Here is a 19,445-nt window from a genome sequence, read left to right as displayed (position 1 = left end):
CTAAACTTCCTAATTACTATCTTTTAAAACACATGTGATTGTTCCTATTATATTGGAAATAAAAAAAGATCACTTAAGTCCAATTTATTTTTCTGTCAGCAATACAAAGACATTATTAATAGTAGACACTTAATGCAGTCTAGGCGCTAATTCATAAAGTGTGGATATATTCATTGTAGTGTGGAATAGATAGTAAACACGTAAACGCGTCTATAATGCAGTATAGTGTGGAATCTCTCAAATATCGTAATATATCAATCAGCTCTCGTAGCTCACTTGCCTGCAATTTGTGCTCGACAAGGTACTGAACAAGTTCTACTAAATAATTTAGCAAAAAAACCAGGAAAATGGCTAGAACAAAACAGACAGCCCGTAAATCAACTGGTGGTAAGGCACCACGTAAGCAATTAGCATCTAAGGGTGCAAGGAAATCAGCCCCAGTTACTGGAGGAGTAAAGAAACCACGTAGGTATAGACCAGGAACTGTTGCTCTCCGTGAAATTAGAAGGTATCAAAGATCTACTGAATTGCTTATTAGGAAATTGCCCTTCCAGAGATTAGTCCGTGAAATTGCTCAAGATTTCAAAACTGATCTGAGATTCCAATCATCTGCTGTTATGGCTTTGCAAGAAGCTGCTGAAGCTTATTTAGTTGGCTTGTTTGAAGATACTAATCTTTGTGCGATCCATGCTCATCGTGTAACAATCATGCCTAAAGATGTCCAGCTTGCCCGTCGTATTCGTGGTGAGCGATAGACATCTTAAAACTGGTTGTTATCCTTGTCTGAATTTTACTGAATATTGCAGGATTGTTCAGTTCCTTAGATATTTCCAACAAATAAATATGGGGTTATAATTGGCCCTAATATACAGGCGGCACTAGCCGCCATAATATAAAAATAAGTATGTAGATCAGATAGATTATTATTCTGGTCTCAGACTCATAGTTATTGAATTATAATTTATTTAATTTACTAAAGAATTCTTCCTTTTATTCCCTTGTCTAGTAATATCTTAACTAAGTCGTTACCTATTTTACTTGTCAAATAATGCAATTTAGAGTTCGGTTCCTTAGTGTTTGCAGGTGAGTTCAATTCCCCTAGGCAATCTATTTCAATTGCACAATCTACACATGATACTAATAAGTCATCAAGCTGTTGCATGAGTCTATTCTTAGTCTGCTCATCTAATTCTTCACATAATCTATCTGACTTATCATACTTTATCTCATTAAAAGGTTTCCCACCTAATCCAGTTGGTTTTAAATGTGACAACTCACTATTCTCACTTTGTTCACTTTTTTTATTTGTTGAATCTACTATACAAGACTTATAAGAAGAATCTTTATGCTTCAAGTCCATATCTTCTAATTTACTGAAAATTAATCCTATCTTTCTTTTGTATTGCTCTTTATCTTTAACATCACATCTTTCAGATAAACTTCTTATTAAAATATCCGATAAATCATTTAAGGATGTTATATTTCTTGTTGATTCCAATATCCAAAAGTAATCATTTGTATTATTATCTTCATTAATATTACTACTCCTAGGAATCTTACATACTGTTACTTCATCCATAATTATTGTATCCCTTATAAATTATAACTCTATTCTAGTATAAATTCAATCATATTAGTGTTGTAGCTTTTTGTTTACAAGGTAGCTAGCGCCTGAAACTTACAATGTTTCAATCACTGGGTAATTTATTAATTTTATTACAATTATTTATACTGTATTCTGAGGTACCATTGATTCTATCTATTTAAATATTTGTAATAAATTATACAACCCATTACTTATGTCTTAATATAAATATATATAATAACCTATATTTTACTAAAGTAGACAAGATTATATTGAACTTATTTTCCAATAAAATTTCTTAATATTAATGTTATATTTTTAGGATTATCCCAATATAATGTATTCTTAATCCCTCATTTCATGCGAAAAGTTATGTATAGCTTCATCAAATCTCATCTCAATAGTATCACATATATCTAATAAATCTTTACATGCTTTTCTAAGAACTCCCAGAGCATTTGGACGACCACCTAAATTATTAATTGAGTTATTACTGTGTATTATAATGTCCTGTTTCGTCTTCTTAGTATCATCAAACTTGTCTTCTAACTTAAATATTTGATCCTCTTTACCATAGTCAACATTAGATACAGTTTCAATTCTTAAATTCATTGAGGATATAGAGGGATGAGGAATTGCATATCCTGCAAAAGTTGTTGAAGGGTTTAGCATTGCTAAATGTCTCATTATATTCCCTATTAAGAAACAAATAAAAGTTTATAGATCAAAATGAAAATATAATTCAGATTTCCAATATAAATAACTTAAATTTCTTTATTTTCGTCTTTATAAAAAAAAATAAATGTATTGATTTATTTTTGAAACTTACCTAAAGTATGATCTTCTCCATTAATTTGAAATGTTAAATTTGCAGATTCCAGATTTTTCAACATTTCAGCCCTAGAAGATATATTGATCTTTGTATTTAGATTATCAGGATCTATGATGGGATCTTTATTCATATTATTGGAGAAATTCTAACTTCGAGAAATAATTACAGATAGTAGAAGTTTTAAGGTACTTAATTAACTTAATTAGTAGCGGCACTAGATGGTAAGGATTTATACCCAAAAGTAACAATAACTATTTGTGTTAATTGTAATATAATGAACTTTATATATTTAGGATTTATAACAAGTTAGGATATATTTATGGTTTTAAAATAAAATATAGTAAATTTCTAAGCACATAAATTATAGTTAATTAACTTCTGATCTACTATTAATTTTAGTTTGTACTAAAGACCATAAATCCTTATGATTAGTTATATTTAAGGTGTCTTTAACTTCAATACCATCATATATACTTCTATTTGATTGAAAAGGTTCATTTGGTAATACTATTAAATTTTTTGATCTTTTTTCAAGTATTTCAATTAAGATCTTTAACTCCAAACATCTAGAAAATAACTTCCAATTTCCAACAATGTATAGACCCAATGTAGCTCGTGATAGTGCAACATTCCATCTCCTTAAATCCTTTAAATATCCAATATGTTTTGTCCTAACGAGAGATAAGATAATAATTTCACTTTGCCTTCCCTGGAAGTGATCAATAGATGTAACTTTCAGAGGCTTACCAAAATGGGGATTCCAGCTACATCTTTGACTAATAATATCATTTATAAGGTTTACCTGTCCAATATATGGAGTTAAAATAGCAATGCTTGATGATGGGTAACCAACTGAACGTAAGTACATATATAATGCAACTACAAATTCTGCTTCTAATAAATTTTGATAAAAGTAAGGCATTGGTTGAGACTCTATACCCTGTTCTATATCAACAAATTGATATTCGTAATAAATTCCAGAGATACACTTTTGGAATTTGATATCTTGAATATGAGGCATACTAGTTAATATAGGATAATAATTATGTGAAAATAAGTGTAGAATAGTAGATCTACACCTCCCTTGCTTGCTTAGGAAGATGCAAGGGTGATCAAGTCGTAGTAGCCTTTCAAATAAAGATTGATCCAAATTACTATAACGTTTTAATAAAGGATGTGTAACAGTTGGGGCTAATTGTTTATTGTCTCCAATAAAAATTAGTCGATTTGGAGTTTTATCATTAATATTTTTAGATATTGTGTTATGTGTTTGATTAATAAATAATGGTAATATACTTTCAGCATCTGTAATTTGAGCAGCTTCCTCTATTATAACCGTAGTAATTCCCAAATTCAGTTCTCTAAGATATTCTAAATGTGAAATAGCATACCTACAAGTCATAGCAATAACTTTAGAATACTTGCTCAAGATATATTGACCTCTATCATGATTGGTAGTGAGTATTTCCATAAATTCTATCTCCTCCAATTGGGTGAAGACACTTTTAATATTTTTAAGACATTCTAAGTAATCTAGAGAATTTTTTAGCTTACATCCAACATAATCTAACCAGTATTGTGAAAATAGAAATTGTCTACAGTAATCTTCAGTTAGTTCTTGAGACTTTTGAGAATACTCCTTTAATGAGATTTCTAGTTCCTCCACTACTGGTACAATAAAGTGCTTGTATAAGATATTAAATGATGAACAAGTGATGTGAGTTTCATCAATTGGAACGCATTTAACAGACATTAGAATATATTTAGCACTCAGTAATAAAGACTCCTTCATACCCAGAATATATTTAATACGACCATCTAAGCTAAAATCACGTGACAAATCAATTGTTTTATTCTTTTCTATACCATCCAAATTTGAATATCCGAGACGAAGTAGACGATCAGTAGGAATTGTACTATACATTAATATCTTTTCAAATAAATTATTTAGAGCATGATTAGAATGTGCAATAACTACAATTCTTTCGTTTGAATTGGAGTTACAGAGTTGACTAAGAACATTAGAGGCTATATCTGTTTTTCCTGTACCTGGTGGTCCGCATATAATAGTAATTCCTTTATTTAAACTTGAATAAATAGCTCTTGCTTGTTCTTCAGTAAAAATTATATTTTCAGGTCCAGACAATAATTCAATATTATTTTCTAATTTTTTATAAGTATTTTCTTTTGGTAAGTTTCCAAGAATAAGACTCTGAAACCATATGTCAGAGATTAAGGACTCAGAATTAGGACCTCCAATCAAAAAATTTTTTATATTATTTAAAGTAGTGTAAAAATTGTTCTTTTTGGGATCTCTTCTAATTACAATATTAAAATTAGAGTATAAATCCAATAGATTTAGTTTATTCCTATATTCTTTAATATCCTGTGATTGTCGGAGTAGTTTCTTATCTTCATTTACAACAACAGAGTCTAGCAAAGCACGAATAACTCTCCAAGTACCTTTGGGTTCTTCATTCTTGGAACTATTAATAGAAACACCAGCCTCATCTAAAATATCTACAATAATGCAACCACGTACTAAATTTACACCGTATAAATCAACAAATGAATAATTATCAATATTTGATTCAGTTTTGTGTATTGAAGGCATAGTCATTGAAACTAAAAATAATACATCTTTTTTTTTCAGATAATCCCATTCTAATGCAATTTCGGGAGAAATATCTTTAAGATTTAGCACGAATTCAACACAAACTTCATCTAATGTAGACGAGCCTAACCTTGGAGAACTTATATATAATATTGAGAAGGAATGTATAGGGATAGCAAATCTAGAGTATCCACGAAATATAATAGAAGTGGTCCGCTCTAGTGATAAATCCCTATTTTCATTGTCTATTTGAGGGTCAAGGCGTGCAATAACATCTTCAAGATCCTCTCGTACTTGATGATAGCTATCAAGTCTCAAAAGCAAAAAGTTTCTAAATAAAAAGTCGTTGATATCCAAATATTCCAAGTTTAATTGTGGAAAGGCAAAATTTATATCATCTAATAAAGTGTGATTAATTTCAAGGCTAGAGATTGAAGCAGATAATAAAGGATCCCAAATTAAATTTTCAGAAGGTAAGATTGCAATATTTGATATATGATATGCAAATGAATTATTAAGAGTAAGATAATCACTTAATATTTGAATGAAATATATTCTATCGAGTTTATCACTCTCTTGCATACTATGAATATTTACATTAGGTTTCCAAAAATATAACTCTTCAAATTTATCTACACCTATTGGAAATATTCCAAGCTCAATTGCAATAGATCTTATTATATCAGTTGGTACCTGTTTAATTAGCCTATTAAACTCTTCAGGATTTCCAATTATCCTTGGTGGACTTGTTAGAAGATCCTCAGGTATATTCTGGGACATATATTCTTCTGAAGAATTCCATTTCTTAAATAAACACATCTGAAAATCACTTATTCGCTTGTATTGTTCATCACTATTATAAGGAAAGTACTGGATATAAAAGTTTAACATTTCAACAAATGGACGAAAATAAAGTCTTCCTTGCCTACTAAAAAACCACTTGGATAATTTACATCTTGAGATAAAGAATATGCTGCATAGAAATGGTAATAGGATCATCCTAGTAAACTTCTGAGAGATCAGAGAGAGTAGTAAATGCAGACAACTTTGTAAATAACGCCAAGTTTCCAAAGTTTCTACTTGTCCAGAATTAATCAAATCTATTTGGTTATATCTATAATCAACATCTTGATCATTCTCAAATTGAGAAAAATTCAATCCCAAAAATGATAACGAGCCTAAAGAGTTGTTCACCTTCTCATTATTAGTAATATCCCTACTTTGGTCCATTTGTTCCAAAAAATACAAAATTATTATGGGTATTACTGGTATAAATTGTGGTTTAAATTTCTCTAAGTCTAGTTGTTTATCTAAATAAAAGCGAGAATTATCATATAAGTATCTGGGAGTGTAGGTCCACAAGTAAGGGTTACAACACTTTAAAATAAACTCCTTAACATATTCTATTTCATAATATTGGAAGAATATATTGATCAAACTTACTAAAACATATTTTTCATATGTGCTTAAAGAACGATAATTAGTAGAATTTTTCAAGTTATCACAGTATCTTGCTTCAAATTCTAAAGTACCAAAAAAAATAGATATCACATTACTTAGGGACTTGAAAAATATTGCCTTATATTTTAATTTATATTCTGAGTCTTTTAAGTTCCACATATAAATTTTTTGGTTTTCATTATGAAAAGATTTGTAAAGTACTAGATTTGCAATAGATAGGCAGACAGGTTTTTCTAAGTCGGGAAATTTGATTAACTTGTCAAAATGTGTAATTAAAATTCTTTCAAGATATCCATAATAGTCTAAAATACTTAATATTTTCTTTGATGGATTACTAGAAAGATAGTTTGTATACAAATTTTCAATATTAACTATATTTCTCTCCACTATACTAAGTTCCACATTAAAATCTCCAAATATGCCAATTTCACTCAATAATGAATTCAGTTTTGGATCACTTAATTCCATGATTTCACTAAAAATAAGCGAAAGTGGTAAAATTATTAATCTTGAAAACTATACACGCCACGGTACTTTGAGACGCCATTATACCACGCTAATTCACTGTTTGCATGTAACTTTTGAAAAAAAGTTCTATAGTCTCTCTTTAATATTAATCAGAAACAATACATATAAATATGATTAAAATGCAACATATTTATCTAAAAAAGTAAAGTACACTTTCTAGACTTAAATAATATCCAATTATAATAATCGGAGCCACTTTAATATTAATTTATAAAGGAAAAACTATTTTAAAGTTTAATGTATGGTATTAGTGTCTGTAATATAACATGTTTTCTTTTTAAATAAACCCTAAGTAATTTCATTTACTTTTATAGTCAAAATATATCCTTCAATATTGTACAGTACCCTATTACTCCTCCAATACCTCAAGAATTTAATTAAAAAAATCAAATTCTTGTTATTTTCTCGATTTATCTTAGAAAATAATGGCTATTATTTGATTACTCCTTTTATAAGTTTGCAGTATGTTTAAGTTAAATTTATATTAAGTAAAATAAAGTGTATACAAAAAACTATACTAAATCTGGCCTAAATATATGAAGATATCAACTGAAAATCAAAAACCTTACAAGTATCAAAACTATAGTTTTAACTCTAAATTTTATACTATTCTTATACAAATTATGTATTCATCATAGATTTTAGGACTATTGACAAAGTTAAACATTCGAAATTGTGAAAGCTATAGTATTTTATATTACTCTTAAAAAGTTAATAAAAAAAATTGTTACAATATACTGTGATGATGTCAAAGTTAATAAGTACTAATCTCAATCACTACATCTCCAGTACCCTCTAGCTACTCGATTGCTAACAATACTTATATTTTATAATCATTCTATTCTTTTATTAGTTTATATATCACTTATCATGTAAGTAACTAGTTTAAGTTGATATATGTATTCCTAAGTTAAATATAAACTTTATATCTTATCAAAAACTTAAAGGTTTAAAAGTGTATATCGGGTCTATTTACCAATTCAAGTTCCTTATTAGTATTTAACTATTACTATAAATTTGTGTTATAATTTATAATAAAACTACTATTTTTTTGTAATAATTTGAAATATCAAACTTTGATTCATAAATTTATTGTTAGCTTATTATTTAGTAAAGTTTTTCATTACTACCTTTCCTAAACTTTTTGCCTATCTAATAAGTTATAAATCTAGTAATTAAACTCTACAATTTACTTTATAAATAAGTTAATTTGATTAATATATTAAATACTTGGTTCAGTTTATATCTGTATTAGATTAATGAATAGTTAATCAAAAACTTTAAATTTAGGATACTATAATTTTAAGGTATTAAATTACAATATATACTTATATTATTATAGTAAATCTTAACTTGACAATATACTGTATATTTCAAAGTTAATATAGTAAATTTAAAGTTTTAAATAATAAGACTAATAACAGGGAGTTTCATAGCATCTATGTTTACATCAGCAATTAAAAGGGCATTGTAGAGTTTAAATAGAGAAGTATTATTAAGGAATACTTTACATAGAATCTTAAATATAATAAATAGCTATTAAATAAATATATTTTAAAACGTATTTAGTTATTATTACTAAAATAACTTCTGAGAATAACTATTTCAGCTCCTATTCTTAGTGCAACCCAAGATTTAAAATATATATTTTTATTAGAAGCTAGTACAGTAAACCATATGTTAACCAAAATACAATATTTTAATTATTTTGTATTATAAATACTTTAAAAAATAAACATAACCTAATTATTAGGTTCTTGTACCTTTGCCTCTGATATATTTGTTTATATTTGCTCAACAGAATAACCATACTTAAAAAAATTGAATACTTTAATTCAATAAATATTGTAAATGAGGATAAGAAATTTCCATTTATTAGTTGTAAATAATGACAAGTTTGATTATCTATTCAATATTATACTAGTTTATTTTTTTTCATACCATCTTAAAAAGTACTTTATTATAGAAAAAAAATGATTTTAAGTTCCTCACTTTCTTTTTAAAAGTGTTTGTAATATTACATGTTTTTTTAAAATATTTTAGAATTATGTTACATATTTATAAAACAGACCATAATTTTTAAACTCTAAGATACGATCTCTATATTTCAATAAAAAAGTTTTGATATTTTAATATTTATTATATAAATAATGTACCACTTCTCTAGCAAATCAAAATAATTAGATATCTCATATATCTTAATATTTACTCAATTCATTCATCCCTTTTTCTAGATATGCTTTATATTAGTTAGAGACAAAGTCCAGGTTTGGGAAATTAGATTTGAAATATAGTATAATATAGTTTATTTAAAATAATTTAATAAAGGTACTTATCTTATTCCTATTTAGATTATTTGTCGACTATTTCTATATATATCTTATTTAGTCAAATTATGTATAAAATCTGTAACATGATACATTCGGACCTAGTCTCCCCCGTCTAATAGTACCTAATATTTCAATATTTTGAAAATTATTTGGGCTCCTTTATTATGCACCTTTTCATTACTTTTCATAAAAATAAAAATATAACTTGAAATTAAACATTCAGTTAGAAAAGTGTCTTTATTGGATTAAATTATTAGATATAATGCAACGTGATATAGAGACACATAAAAACGTTAAGAAAGACAAGGAATTTCTCACAGAGACAAATGTTCTAGTTACAAATATTTTGGATAAATTAGGAAATACACTCAACTTAATATCTCAAGTTGATACTTCTAAACAGCGTAATATTGAAGATAATGTAAAAAGGTAAGAGTAATACAACTTTTTATTTTTCTATTTGCTAAACAACCTATATATAAATGTATTAAGACACTTGAATTATACTCATTTATGTTTCTTCATATCAATCTACTTTAGCTACTATCTAAATGTTTCAGAACTGTCAAGAATTTTAAATGAAAGGATTGATCAGATGAGAGATCATGTGGAGATTCAAGTTAACGCTGACCTTCAAAGGTTACTTAGCAATATTCAAGGTAGTGAGAATATAGTGTAATATACGTTATGAATTATTACAAGTGTAAATTTAAAGTCAGAAATTAATAATATATAATACCGATAATAGGGATATATTATTAAGTTAAGTATTAGACTTTATGGTCAGATGAACGGAAATCTTTCTGAAATTCCCTATTATGTACTAACTTGACTAAGATGATAGCTTACTACTAAATATACCTAATTTGGACTTTTTAGAATAAGTATTACTGAATCGCCACGGACAAATAGTTTTGATATGAAACGATCCTTGTTTATAAAGCGATTTGACGATTTCTTTTTTTGACTTGAGTTTGTCTTAACAGCTTCAGTCCATATTTCCCTCACATCAGTCAATAATAAATTACAGTGACGGTCAAAAGCCTTCACTCTGCCAAGTATCTTGCGATTATTTCTGCAATTTACCAGAATCTGAGTATTTGTCCTAACACATTCAGATAGTAAGCTTAGTGGGCCTTCATTTGGACCATCTTTCGTGACTTCTGCTACTTCATTGTTTGTGGGAACTATGCTCATTCTGAAGGCCCGTAATGCTTAATTATACAAAAAGATTGGGCTCTATAATAAATCTAAAGATCAAAAGTCCCTTTGTTACAAAATAGCAGTCTTTTGTCTATTTTAGTTATTATTCAATTATTTTCTATATTAGCGCCTTTTATTAGTATATTTTACCCGCCTTAAAAGGTCTTCTACAGATTATATTACAAGGAGAATAGCAAACACTTAAAGGTTTTGCTTAGCCGGAAGTTAGAGCCTACTTATAGTAATAAAATGGTTAAAGATGAATCAGTGAAGGATACTGGGAAATTTCCCCATACAGAAGAAAGTTTAACTTCAAATAAAACTATGGAAAATATAACTTTTGCATCGTTGGGAGTCTGCAAAGAACTATGTTTAGCTTGTGAATCTTTGGGGTGGCTAAAACCAACAGATATACAACGTGAAGCTATTCCTATAGCTCTAAGAGGTGGTGATATAATAGGCTTAGCAGAGACAGGTTCAGGCAAAACTGGAGCCTTTATATTACCTATATTACAAAGTTTACTAGAAAATCAAAGTCGCATGTACTCTGTAGTACTTGCACCTACTAGAGAATTATGTGTACAGATATCTGAGCAGTTTTCAGCCTTAGGATCTTTAATATCCCTACAAGTAGCTAACATTGTAGGTGGCATGGATATGGTGAATCAGGCTTTATCTTTAGCAAAGAAACCACATATTATAGTGGCTTCTCCTGGAAGACTAGTTGATCATCTAGAAAATACTAAAGGATTCAATATTAGTAGTGTGAAATATTTAGTTATGGACGAAGCAGATCGTTTATTATCAATGGATTTTGAAATTGCACTAACAAAGATTATTGAAGCTTGTCCAAAAAATAGAAATACATACCTATTCTCTGCTACAATGACAACAAAGGTAGCAAAGTTACAAAGAGTATCTTTGAAAAATCCAGTGAAAATCTGTGTAAATACAAAGTATGATACAGCTGAGAATTTGTTGCAATATTATATGTTTATACCATTTAAGTTCAAGTGGAGTTATTTGGTTATATTAGTACAGAATCTGAGCCAGTATACAGGTATTATATTTACAAACACTTGTATAAGCTGTAAACGAGGAGCTTTATTAATGCAACAGCTTGGTTTCAGCTCAGTTTGCTTACATGGACGGATGAATCAGACACAAAGATTAGCTGCTTTAAATCAGTTTAAGAGCAAACAGAGACATCTCTTATTTACTACAGAAGTGGGTAGTCGTGGACTAGATATACCTCATGTAGACTTTGTTATAAATTTTGATATACCCATGTCAAGCAAAGATTATGTTCATAGAGTTGGAAGAACTGCCAGAGCAGGACGTAGTGGTAAGGCAATTTCACTAGTAACTCAGTATGATGTAGAGATGTTCCAAAGAGTGGAATTTGCCCTAAATAAAAAATTAGACGAGTACAGTGATATTAACAAAGACCAAATGATGGCTATACATGGGAAAGTACTTGAAGCATTAAGAATTACAGATATAGAACTTAGCGAGTCCAATGAAAAGAGTAATCTAGTTGGGAGCCGTAAGACCAATAAGAAGTATAAAAGACGTTAATATTCTATGTTCCTAAGTTCCTATTCCATATTTCTTACTAGTTGATCTAGTAAAGTATATGCAACTGAATGGATAGTATTAAATAAAGTATTGTTTTATTATAAAATTATATTTGTATAATTAATATATTTCTAAAATAGACTTACCGGACGCTGCAATAGAATATCTAGTCATCATCTTCATAGATGACGAACACTTATAGAGAGCTCCTGATAATGCTCCAGCAATTGGTGCACCTAAACCATAATCTGCATATTTACCCAAAACCCACTGTGTAGTACCATTGAATCCACAATACATCATAGCTATAAAGACACGATGGTTAAATTAAATAGGTGTAGTTAGTTTGTGTTTATCTATGTAGAATTTACTCAACTTACTCATTATTGCTGCGGGATTGGCAATACGTGGTCCACGAGTTGTACAGCTATTTAAAATTGCATTAATCCTGAGTTTCCTAGTCATCCCAGGTTTCTTTAGTCCTTCTAAAAATCCATATAGGCCACCTCCAAAAAGCCCTAATAGAATTAGTAAAGCGAATTTAATTATTATTTATATTTGAGATGGAAATTCTAGAATTTGTTCAAACCCACCAGCACCATAAGCTATACCAGTACTATATGTGACTTTTTCACCCCAAAGCCTTCCATAAGAATTGATATATAAATCCTCTTTTCTAGAACTTCTCTGGCAAGTTTTAGGAATATTTTGCAAGATTGAGAGATTACTCGAAACTGAACCCCGTTGCAAATAGTCATCTGAAGCCATCTTTTTACTGAAAAAAGAAGAAATATAAACAAATAATGTAATTGTTTTGTGAAAAATAACACAACTTCCGGTTTTATTTTTTTATTATATTAATTTTACCTCCTTAAAAGCTAACTTATTTAATCCGCTCAGTAGAAAAAAATTTTAATATTTGAAGTAGATTCTCGATGAGTATAAATATTGAGAACCCTTTCCCTTTAAAGAAATTAGCTGAATCCCTGGGATCTAACTCCACTCAACAATCTGCAATATACTGGGAAATTGGACACAGAACTTATTTACCTTTCTTTAAACTATTGTGGCCAACTTTTTATCCTAAGGTTATGGATCATAAGATAAGGAAATGGCTTGGATTAGGTTTCCAAACAGAGTCATTTCCATTTGTATTCTATAGTGGAAGTGACAATATTAACTATAGAAAATATTACGGGGATCCACTAATATCCGAAATAGTATCTGTAGATACAACCTACCACTTTTCTTTCTATCCCATATCAAGAGATATATGAGATAATTGTCTCGCATCATTAGTGTAGATTCCAAGTGTAAACTACAAATAAGTCACTAAATACTTAAAATTTATGTATTTTAAATCATCTGTAATATATTACTACAAATAATAAGCTTAGAACTAAGATCAAGTCACTGACTTCTAAGTTAGGATCTCAACTCAGCTGTCAGCAGATTAGTGGCCTGGGTAGACTCTGAGATAACTTTTGAACCCTTTTCTTCAGTTCCATCTATTCCAACATGACTTTCCATTAAACGAAACACATCAAATGATGGTTTAGATAACACCTTGACCTTTCTAATGAATACGTGTTGTAGAGGGAATATATGTCTACAGACTTTTTCAATCTCCTTTCCAATGGACTCTGGAATAAATTTCCTAACTAAATCCCTCAAATTAGTGCCTTCAGCCTCAGCTGTAATAATTTCAACCATCTTTCTTCTAATCTGACGAATCTGGGAAGTCTGGGCATAACATGTAGATTTTACTTGATCTGCCATTCTCCTTGTAAATGCAATGCAAAATAGTCTTAAGACATAACCATCAGAGGTCTTCACATTGCAATGAGCTTCAATCAAAGTCTGATATTTCCTAATTAAAGAGCACAACTTATCACGAGTCATATCCATTCCATAAAATTCAGTTAAGCAAGTTCTACCTTGAGTATCCTCACATTGCAACTTAATTTTACGAAAGGCTTGGTCCTCATCATTATTCAAATCAGCTAAGCTAACTTCATAGACTCTATGTCTCAAAGAATCTACAGCTAATTTAGTACCTTGATTCTTAGAAGCAATAGTAGTACCAAAATTCCTAACTTTAAATATACTTGGAGCACGTAGATCGTAGAACTCCTTACGACACAAGGGATCAACTATCTTCTTGCGACCTCCCTTCCTACCCTTAGAGATACGTTTATTCTTCCCAATAGCCATTCTAAATTATTTCTTTCCTATAGCAAAAAAAAGCCGAAAGTAGTAGTTCTATAACCTTAGTTCAAAACGTCAAACTTCCCGGTGGAGCACTACGAGACACCGAGATAATTTAAGTTATGAGACGACAGAATGGCAATTAACATATTGATTTTTAGCGCCTATTACTTTGTCTCCTTACTATATTAAAAGTGAAGTTGTCATGTTTTCCTGAGTTTAGCAGTAAGTTGCGTCTGAAGCTGAAATTACATTTTCTTTTAGTAACATGGAACTAATAGTCAGACCCCAAATACTTTAAGTAATGTGCTCTATCTTTGTAACAAGTACTTGTACTTTTAAAAATACCAAAATAAAAAGATTATAGTTTATATCTTTTATTTATATTGTTAATTTACTTACTAAATTGTAGACCTCTGTTAATATTTTAATTAAGTATTCAGTTTATTTGATCTACTACTTTTTTTATAGACCTTGGCGGTCTTTACTGATACAACCGCAACCCAAAGCCTCACAATACTGCTTAAGTTTTACCACTCTGAAAATATTGAGGTCTAATGTGTAAGATTGCTAGTAGTTTCTATCTTTATTACTGGGTTTTAATTTGTATTTGAAATGAATTTAGGGAGTACTACCACATCCTCATCATCTGCAGTCCTAACAAATATATCTTTTGATTCAGGCTGGAATCAAATACAAGAAGAAGCAATAAATCCTTTGGAGGATTTCTTAAGCAAACAAGAATACTCAGTAAAGATATGTAAACCTATTTTTACAGCCCAACAATATTCACGTATATACACTTTGATATATAATATGTGTACTCAAAAAAGTCCTAGAAACTGGAGCTGCAAACTATATGGTAAGTACTGTGAAACTATAGACAAATATTTAAGAGAGAAGATACTACCAAGGCTTCAGGGCTGTCCAGGTCCTGAATTATTAAGAGGAATTACTGCTGCTTGGGAAAATCATTATGTGTACATTCATTGGATGGAAAGGTTCTTTGGCTACTTAAATAGATACCACGTCAAATTATGCGGTGAAGGTAGTCTTGAGGCAAAAGGAATGGTCATATTTTATGAGTCCTTATTTTCACATTTAAAAGATGACATAGCAGTAGCATTTGGAGAAGCTATTGAGAACGACAGGAGTGGTATAAAGTTAGTTTCAGACCAGGTTTTACAGGGAGTTGTAAATTTGTGTTCAGAACTTGGAAGAAAAGGAAATATTCCAGAAGTCTATGAAAATGACATTGAAGGTATTTTATTAACGGCTCTTACAAAACACTACTGCTCTAAGGTCGAGGAATGGCTTGAGAAAGATACAATGTGGAGATATCTACAACGAGTAGATTGTGTCTTTAATGATGAAGAAGAACGTTGCAATCGCTGCTTAGATGAAGTAACTATTTTAAAGTTTCGTAGAACCTTAATCCAGATTTTATTATCAAATCCATTAAAGAAACTATTAGAGAAAGATACTGGAGTTCACTATATGCTTGTAAATAAAAAGTATGATCAACTGAACCTTGCTTACAAACTATTTTCAATGATTAATGATGGGATTATTACCTTATCAAACTACTTTAAACTTTATATCCTAGAATGTGGCCAAGATGTTATAGATTTTTACAAAACTTTTCAGAATAACATTGGCAACTCAATTAATACAATGAATAAATTAACTATACCAAATTGTCCTTGGATAGATGGTGAGATTGTTTGTCCACTCACTAGCATAACAGTTGAACTCCAGTGTATACAAACAATGTTATATTTATATGATTACTCACAGTCTATCAGCTTAAAGTGCTTTCAACAGGATCCTCAAATACAAAAGGCGATAAAGGAAGCATTTGAAATCATTATTAACCGAGATATTGGGACTTATAGCCAAGTTCAACTAATTTGTAACTATTGTGATAGATTAAACAAAAAGGGTGGAATTCAGAACAAATATACACAAACCTATATACAAGAACTAATCAGAAAGCTTATTGAACTTTTTTCTTATATACATGACCAGGATTACTTCTTGGAAATATACAAACTTCAACTAGCAAAACGTCTCTTGTTAAATAATGTGCAATCTGAAGAAAATGAACTTCTTTTCATATCCTTGCTCAAAAACAAATGTGGACCAAGTTTTACAATTAAGTTAGAAGGTATGCTTCATGATATGCAATTAGCTTTAGATTTAAATAAAAGATATAAGAGCTACCAAGATGAAATGAAAGTACTCAATCCTCAAGCAATGGAGCACAAGATATTTCCTTTAATGGACTTTTCAGTTAATGTTTTGACAATTTCTACCTGGCCATCATTAATGGTCTCAGATTTAGAACTACCAGAGGAAATGCAGCAATATACTAGACATTTTGAGGAGTTTTATCATAAAGAGACTACGCATCGGAAAATTGTTTGGGTTCATGGATATGGGCAATGTATTATTCTTGGGACTTGGTGTCCTGATGATGGTAATTATGAATTTCATTGCAACACTTTTCAGGCGTGTATACTATTATTATTCAATCATTATAAAGAACTTTCATTTTCTCAGATACAATCTCTTTTAAAAGTAGATGAAACTATATTAAGAAAGCATATAGCTTCTTTAACAAAACCTGATATAAAGATTCTTAAACAAAGTTTCAAAGATACTAGTGAAACAGAAACTGAATATTATTTTCAGATAGATAATGATTTCACTTCTCAAAATAGAAAAATCCGATTGCCATTTCCTGTTCAAGAGGAATTCACCTTTAAAACAAGAATAGAAGAAGATCGTTCTCATACAATTGAAGCTGCTATTGTAAGGATAATGAAAAATAAAAGAGAAATATCTCATAGTGAATTAGTGAACGAAGTTACTAATCAACTAAAGTCTTTTAAACCTAATGCTAAATATCTTAAAAATAGAATAGATTATCTTATTGAAAGAGAATACATTGCAAGACATCAAGAAAATCCTCTCATTTATATTTATATTTAATATCTAAAGTATTTTATTTTTGTGGATATTCTAGGATAACTAGGACCTACATATAATCAACTACTTAGTATAACTAACATATTAAGCTCTATTTAAATACAATTTATTTCCTTTCTTTATGATCACCTATTTATTATCTTGATTATTGATTATGTTTTCATCATTATTTTAAGCTTAAACTTTAAAGGGCCTATTAGATTTAATTCTCTATAGTGTGACATTAACTTTTTGGATCTACTTTTCAAAGATAATTTGTATAATAAATACATTAGTTTTCTAAATTAATTACAGACTTTCTCAAGAGTATTTGTAATTTCATATCTATTTTATCGGTGCAAATAAAATATATATAAAACTCAATTTATCAGTAATAACTAGATGCATTGTTCTTTAATTAGAGATTGTATCTTTTAAATATTTATAACTTAAAATAATAAAAATTTAAATAAATTTTATGTAAAGATACTAACAGTACAAATAATGAATATAAAAATTGTGTCATGGGTATCTCACAAATCATATAAAGAGGTATTGTTTTCAGTTGGATATTCTAGCCTATTGACATTTAGTAAAGAATTCTTGAATTTATAACTTTTTTTTAGTCCACACTTTTAAAAATAGTAATGTTATTGGAAAATATATCATTAGTTCTTTTTCTGTAACTTCGTTAGAAATAACACCTAAATTATTGGTAAAGTATATAAATTTACTGAAGAATTAAAGTTTACATTGATAGTGATAATCTCTATAAAGTTAAATAATATAACAAATACAATAATTTACTTTAATTATAATTATTTATTCACAAAGAATATCTACTATTAAGATTAGTCTCAAGTAAAAACTTTAGCTTAGAAGAACCAAGAATATGTATGTAGCATTTTAAATTTAATAGTTAATACATTCCATCTATATTTTGGATTTTCTTGAGTAGTACACAATAAAAGTTGTTTGATAAAAATTTGAAAATTAACACTTAAATATATGTAAGAAGTAATAATGAGAGTTAGTTAATTGGTATACTTCCCAATTAAAGCACGTCTATCCATACCAATAGATGCAATTATAGGTAGTTTTGGATGAAACGAGATATCTGTCGTGGCTCCTGTATGTCCTGGTAACTTTTGAAACAACTTCTGGTATTTAACAGACCATATATATACATAGCAATCAGATGATGCAGCAGCAATTAAATCACCATCACTGTTCCAACGAACTCTATGAAGATTCTTTTCAAAGTTATGTTGACTTCCAACAAGAGTACTCAATTTCCTATCTTCTACTAATGAGTATGGTCTTACATCCCAAATTATAATAGAACCATCCATACTATTAGATACTAGTTGATCAGCTTCAGTTCTAATATCTAACCCCGTTATTGTATCATTGTGCCCTGTTATTTTTGCTATATTATTACCACGTAAATCAATACAAAAAATGATATTCTCTATTCCTCCACAATATATATTACTCATATTACAATCAAGAGTTACTGCAGTTATTTGGTAATTCCATTTATGTTCATAAATACAAGATTCTTTAGTAGAAACTCTAATATCCCATACTCTAACTGTTCCATCATCTGAGCCAGATACTATAATAGAATCTTCTATTTTACATGAATTTACTATATCAGAGTGCCCCTTAAATCTAGTCAAACATTTAAGAAATTCTACGTCCCATAATCCAACAGTTCTATCTGCTGAGCATGATACTAAGGTACCATTGGACTGTTTATTCCAACAGACTTCTAAAACTGCATTTTTATGTCCAACTAAAGGAAAACCTCTTTTTTTAAAATCTACATAATCATCAAACAATAAAATATTTGGATCATTTCCACATATAGCTATACAATTCCCCTCACTTGAAAAGCTTAGTCCTAGACCTTCTCCTTTTAATCCTGTAAGTTCATAGACTTCCAATTGTTCAGCTGTTACTAATTCTAATAAATTTGCCATTCAAATAATATAATTCAAACTAAGACAATTTATTTTATAAAATTAACCCAAGTTGTAAAAAAACCTATAGAAAGGTAATACTATAAGCGCAGAAAATTCAATTTCCTGAATACCCAGCTACAAAACTTTACACCAAACCCCTTAATTTAAA

The 19,445-nt window shown here is 29.2% G+C and overlaps 12 protein-coding genes across 12 annotated transcripts, besides 18 other annotated features; 5 read left to right on the top strand and 7 right to left on the bottom strand.

The window, feature by feature from the left end:
- Positions 1–347: 347 nt before the first annotated feature.
- On the top strand, positions 348–755 carry CMU_018360 (histone H3, putative; the record flags this gene model as incomplete). The annotated part of the gene is made up of 1 exon (XM_002140392.1): positions 348–755. One exon carries the CDS (start codon positions 348–350, stop codon positions 753–755), a length of 408 nt encoding a protein of 135 aa, XP_002140428.1.
- Positions 756–952: 197 nt separating this feature from the next.
- Positions 953–973: a sequence feature (AT_rich).
- CMU_018350 (uncharacterized protein) lies at positions 974–1,579 on the bottom strand (the record flags this gene model as incomplete). The annotated part of the gene is made up of 1 exon (XM_002140391.1): positions 974–1,579. One exon carries the CDS (start codon positions 1,577–1,579, stop codon positions 974–976), a length of 606 nt encoding a protein of 201 aa, XP_002140427.1.
- Positions 1,580–1,700: 121 nt separating this feature from the next.
- Positions 1,701–1,731: a sequence feature (AT_rich).
- A 73-nt stretch (positions 1,732–1,804) lies between these two features.
- Positions 1,805–1,826: a sequence feature (AT_rich).
- A 104-nt stretch (positions 1,827–1,930) lies between these two features.
- CMU_018340 (DNA-directed RNA polymerases I and III subunit RPAC2, putative) lies at positions 1,931–2,547 on the bottom strand (the record flags this gene model as incomplete). Its single annotated transcript, XM_002140390.1, has 2 exons — positions 1,931–2,280; positions 2,415–2,547. 2 exons carry the CDS (start codon positions 2,545–2,547, stop codon positions 1,931–1,933), a joined length of 483 nt encoding a protein of 160 aa, XP_002140426.1.
- Positions 2,371–2,405: a sequence feature (AT_rich).
- A 237-nt stretch (positions 2,548–2,784) lies between the features above and the next one.
- Positions 2,785–6,960, bottom strand: CMU_018330 (uncharacterized protein; the record flags this gene model as incomplete). The annotated part of the gene is made up of 1 exon (XM_002140389.1): positions 2,785–6,960. One exon carries the CDS (start codon positions 6,958–6,960, stop codon positions 2,785–2,787), a length of 4,176 nt encoding a protein of 1,391 aa, XP_002140425.1.
- Positions 4,679–4,702: a sequence feature (AT_rich).
- A 1,253-nt stretch (positions 6,961–8,213) lies between the features above and the next one.
- Positions 8,214–8,249: a sequence feature (AT_rich).
- A 290-nt stretch (positions 8,250–8,539) lies between these two features.
- Positions 8,540–8,580: a sequence feature (AT_rich).
- Positions 8,581–8,653: 73 nt separating this feature from the next.
- Positions 8,654–8,676: a sequence feature (AT_rich).
- A 37-nt stretch (positions 8,677–8,713) lies between these two features.
- Positions 8,714–8,756: a sequence feature (AT_rich).
- A 288-nt stretch (positions 8,757–9,044) lies between these two features.
- Positions 9,045–9,086: a sequence feature (AT_rich).
- A 35-nt stretch (positions 9,087–9,121) lies between these two features.
- Positions 9,122–9,172: a sequence feature (AT_rich).
- A 134-nt stretch (positions 9,173–9,306) lies between these two features.
- Positions 9,307–9,347: a sequence feature (AT_rich).
- Positions 9,348–9,612: 265 nt separating this feature from the next.
- CMU_018320 (uncharacterized protein) lies at positions 9,613–10,029 on the top strand (the record flags this gene model as incomplete). Its single annotated transcript, XM_002140388.1, has 2 exons — positions 9,613–9,779; positions 9,891–10,029. The coding sequence occupies 2 exons, from the start codon at positions 9,613–9,615 to the stop codon at positions 10,027–10,029; spliced, it is 306 nt and encodes a 101-aa protein (XP_002140424.1).
- A 182-nt stretch (positions 10,030–10,211) lies between these two features.
- CMU_018310 (LSM domain-containing protein) lies at positions 10,212–10,547 on the bottom strand (the record flags this gene model as incomplete). The annotated part of the gene is made up of 1 exon (XM_002140387.1): positions 10,212–10,547. The coding sequence occupies one exon, from the start codon at positions 10,545–10,547 to the stop codon at positions 10,212–10,214; it is 336 nt and encodes a 111-aa protein (XP_002140423.1).
- Positions 10,548–10,802: 255 nt separating this feature from the next.
- CMU_018300 (DEAD/DEAH box helicase family protein) lies at positions 10,803–12,131 on the top strand (the record flags this gene model as incomplete). The annotated part of the gene is made up of 1 exon (XM_002140386.1): positions 10,803–12,131. The coding sequence occupies one exon, from the start codon at positions 10,803–10,805 to the stop codon at positions 12,129–12,131; it is 1,329 nt and encodes a 442-aa protein (XP_002140422.1).
- A 20-nt stretch (positions 12,132–12,151) lies between these two features.
- Positions 12,152–12,899, bottom strand: CMU_018290 (mitochondrial import inner membrane translocase subunit, putative; the record flags this gene model as incomplete). The annotated part of the gene is made up of 4 exons (XM_002140385.1): positions 12,152–12,195; positions 12,278–12,436; positions 12,512–12,649; positions 12,725–12,899. 4 exons carry the CDS (start codon positions 12,897–12,899, stop codon positions 12,152–12,154), a joined length of 516 nt encoding a protein of 171 aa, XP_002140421.1.
- Positions 12,208–12,270: a sequence feature (AT_rich).
- Positions 12,670–12,691: a sequence feature (AT_rich).
- A 71-nt stretch (positions 12,900–12,970) lies between the features above and the next one.
- Positions 12,971–12,997: a sequence feature (AT_rich).
- Positions 12,998–13,066: 69 nt separating this feature from the next.
- Positions 13,067–13,408, top strand: CMU_018280 (uncharacterized protein; the record flags this gene model as incomplete). The annotated part of the gene is made up of 1 exon (XM_002140384.1): positions 13,067–13,408. One exon carries the CDS (start codon positions 13,067–13,069, stop codon positions 13,406–13,408), a length of 342 nt encoding a protein of 113 aa, XP_002140420.1.
- Positions 13,409–13,556: 148 nt separating this feature from the next.
- On the bottom strand, positions 13,557–14,345 carry CMU_018270 (40S ribosomal protein S3a, putative; the record flags this gene model as incomplete). Its single annotated transcript, XM_002140383.1, has 1 exon — positions 13,557–14,345. One exon carries the CDS (start codon positions 14,343–14,345, stop codon positions 13,557–13,559), a length of 789 nt encoding a protein of 262 aa, XP_002140419.1.
- Positions 14,346–14,954: 609 nt separating this feature from the next.
- Positions 14,955–17,333, top strand: CMU_018260 (cullin family protein; the record flags this gene model as incomplete). The annotated part of the gene is made up of 1 exon (XM_002140382.1): positions 14,955–17,333. One exon carries the CDS (start codon positions 14,955–14,957, stop codon positions 17,331–17,333), a length of 2,379 nt encoding a protein of 792 aa, XP_002140418.1.
- Positions 17,316–17,354: a sequence feature (AT_rich).
- Positions 17,355–17,741: 387 nt separating this feature from the next.
- Positions 17,742–17,789: a sequence feature (AT_rich).
- A 297-nt stretch (positions 17,790–18,086) lies between these two features.
- Positions 18,087–18,136: a sequence feature (AT_rich).
- Positions 18,137–18,343: 207 nt separating this feature from the next.
- On the bottom strand, positions 18,344–19,294 carry CMU_018250 (uncharacterized protein; the record flags this gene model as incomplete). The annotated part of the gene is made up of 1 exon (XM_002140381.1): positions 18,344–19,294. One exon carries the CDS (start codon positions 19,292–19,294, stop codon positions 18,344–18,346), a length of 951 nt encoding a protein of 316 aa, XP_002140417.1.
- Between the last annotated feature and the right edge of the window lie 151 nt (positions 19,295–19,445).

The sequence above is a fragment of the Cryptosporidium muris genome, genomic scaffold (assembly GCF_000006515.1).
Source record: "Cryptosporidium muris RN66 scf_1106632373407 genomic scaffold, whole genome shotgun sequence".
In the NCBI taxonomy this organism is placed as follows: domain Eukaryota; phylum Apicomplexa; class Conoidasida; order Eucoccidiorida; family Cryptosporidiidae; genus Cryptosporidium; species Cryptosporidium muris.
Note: the sequence above shows the minus strand (reverse complement) of the source record. Positions and strands in the feature narration are given on the sequence as shown.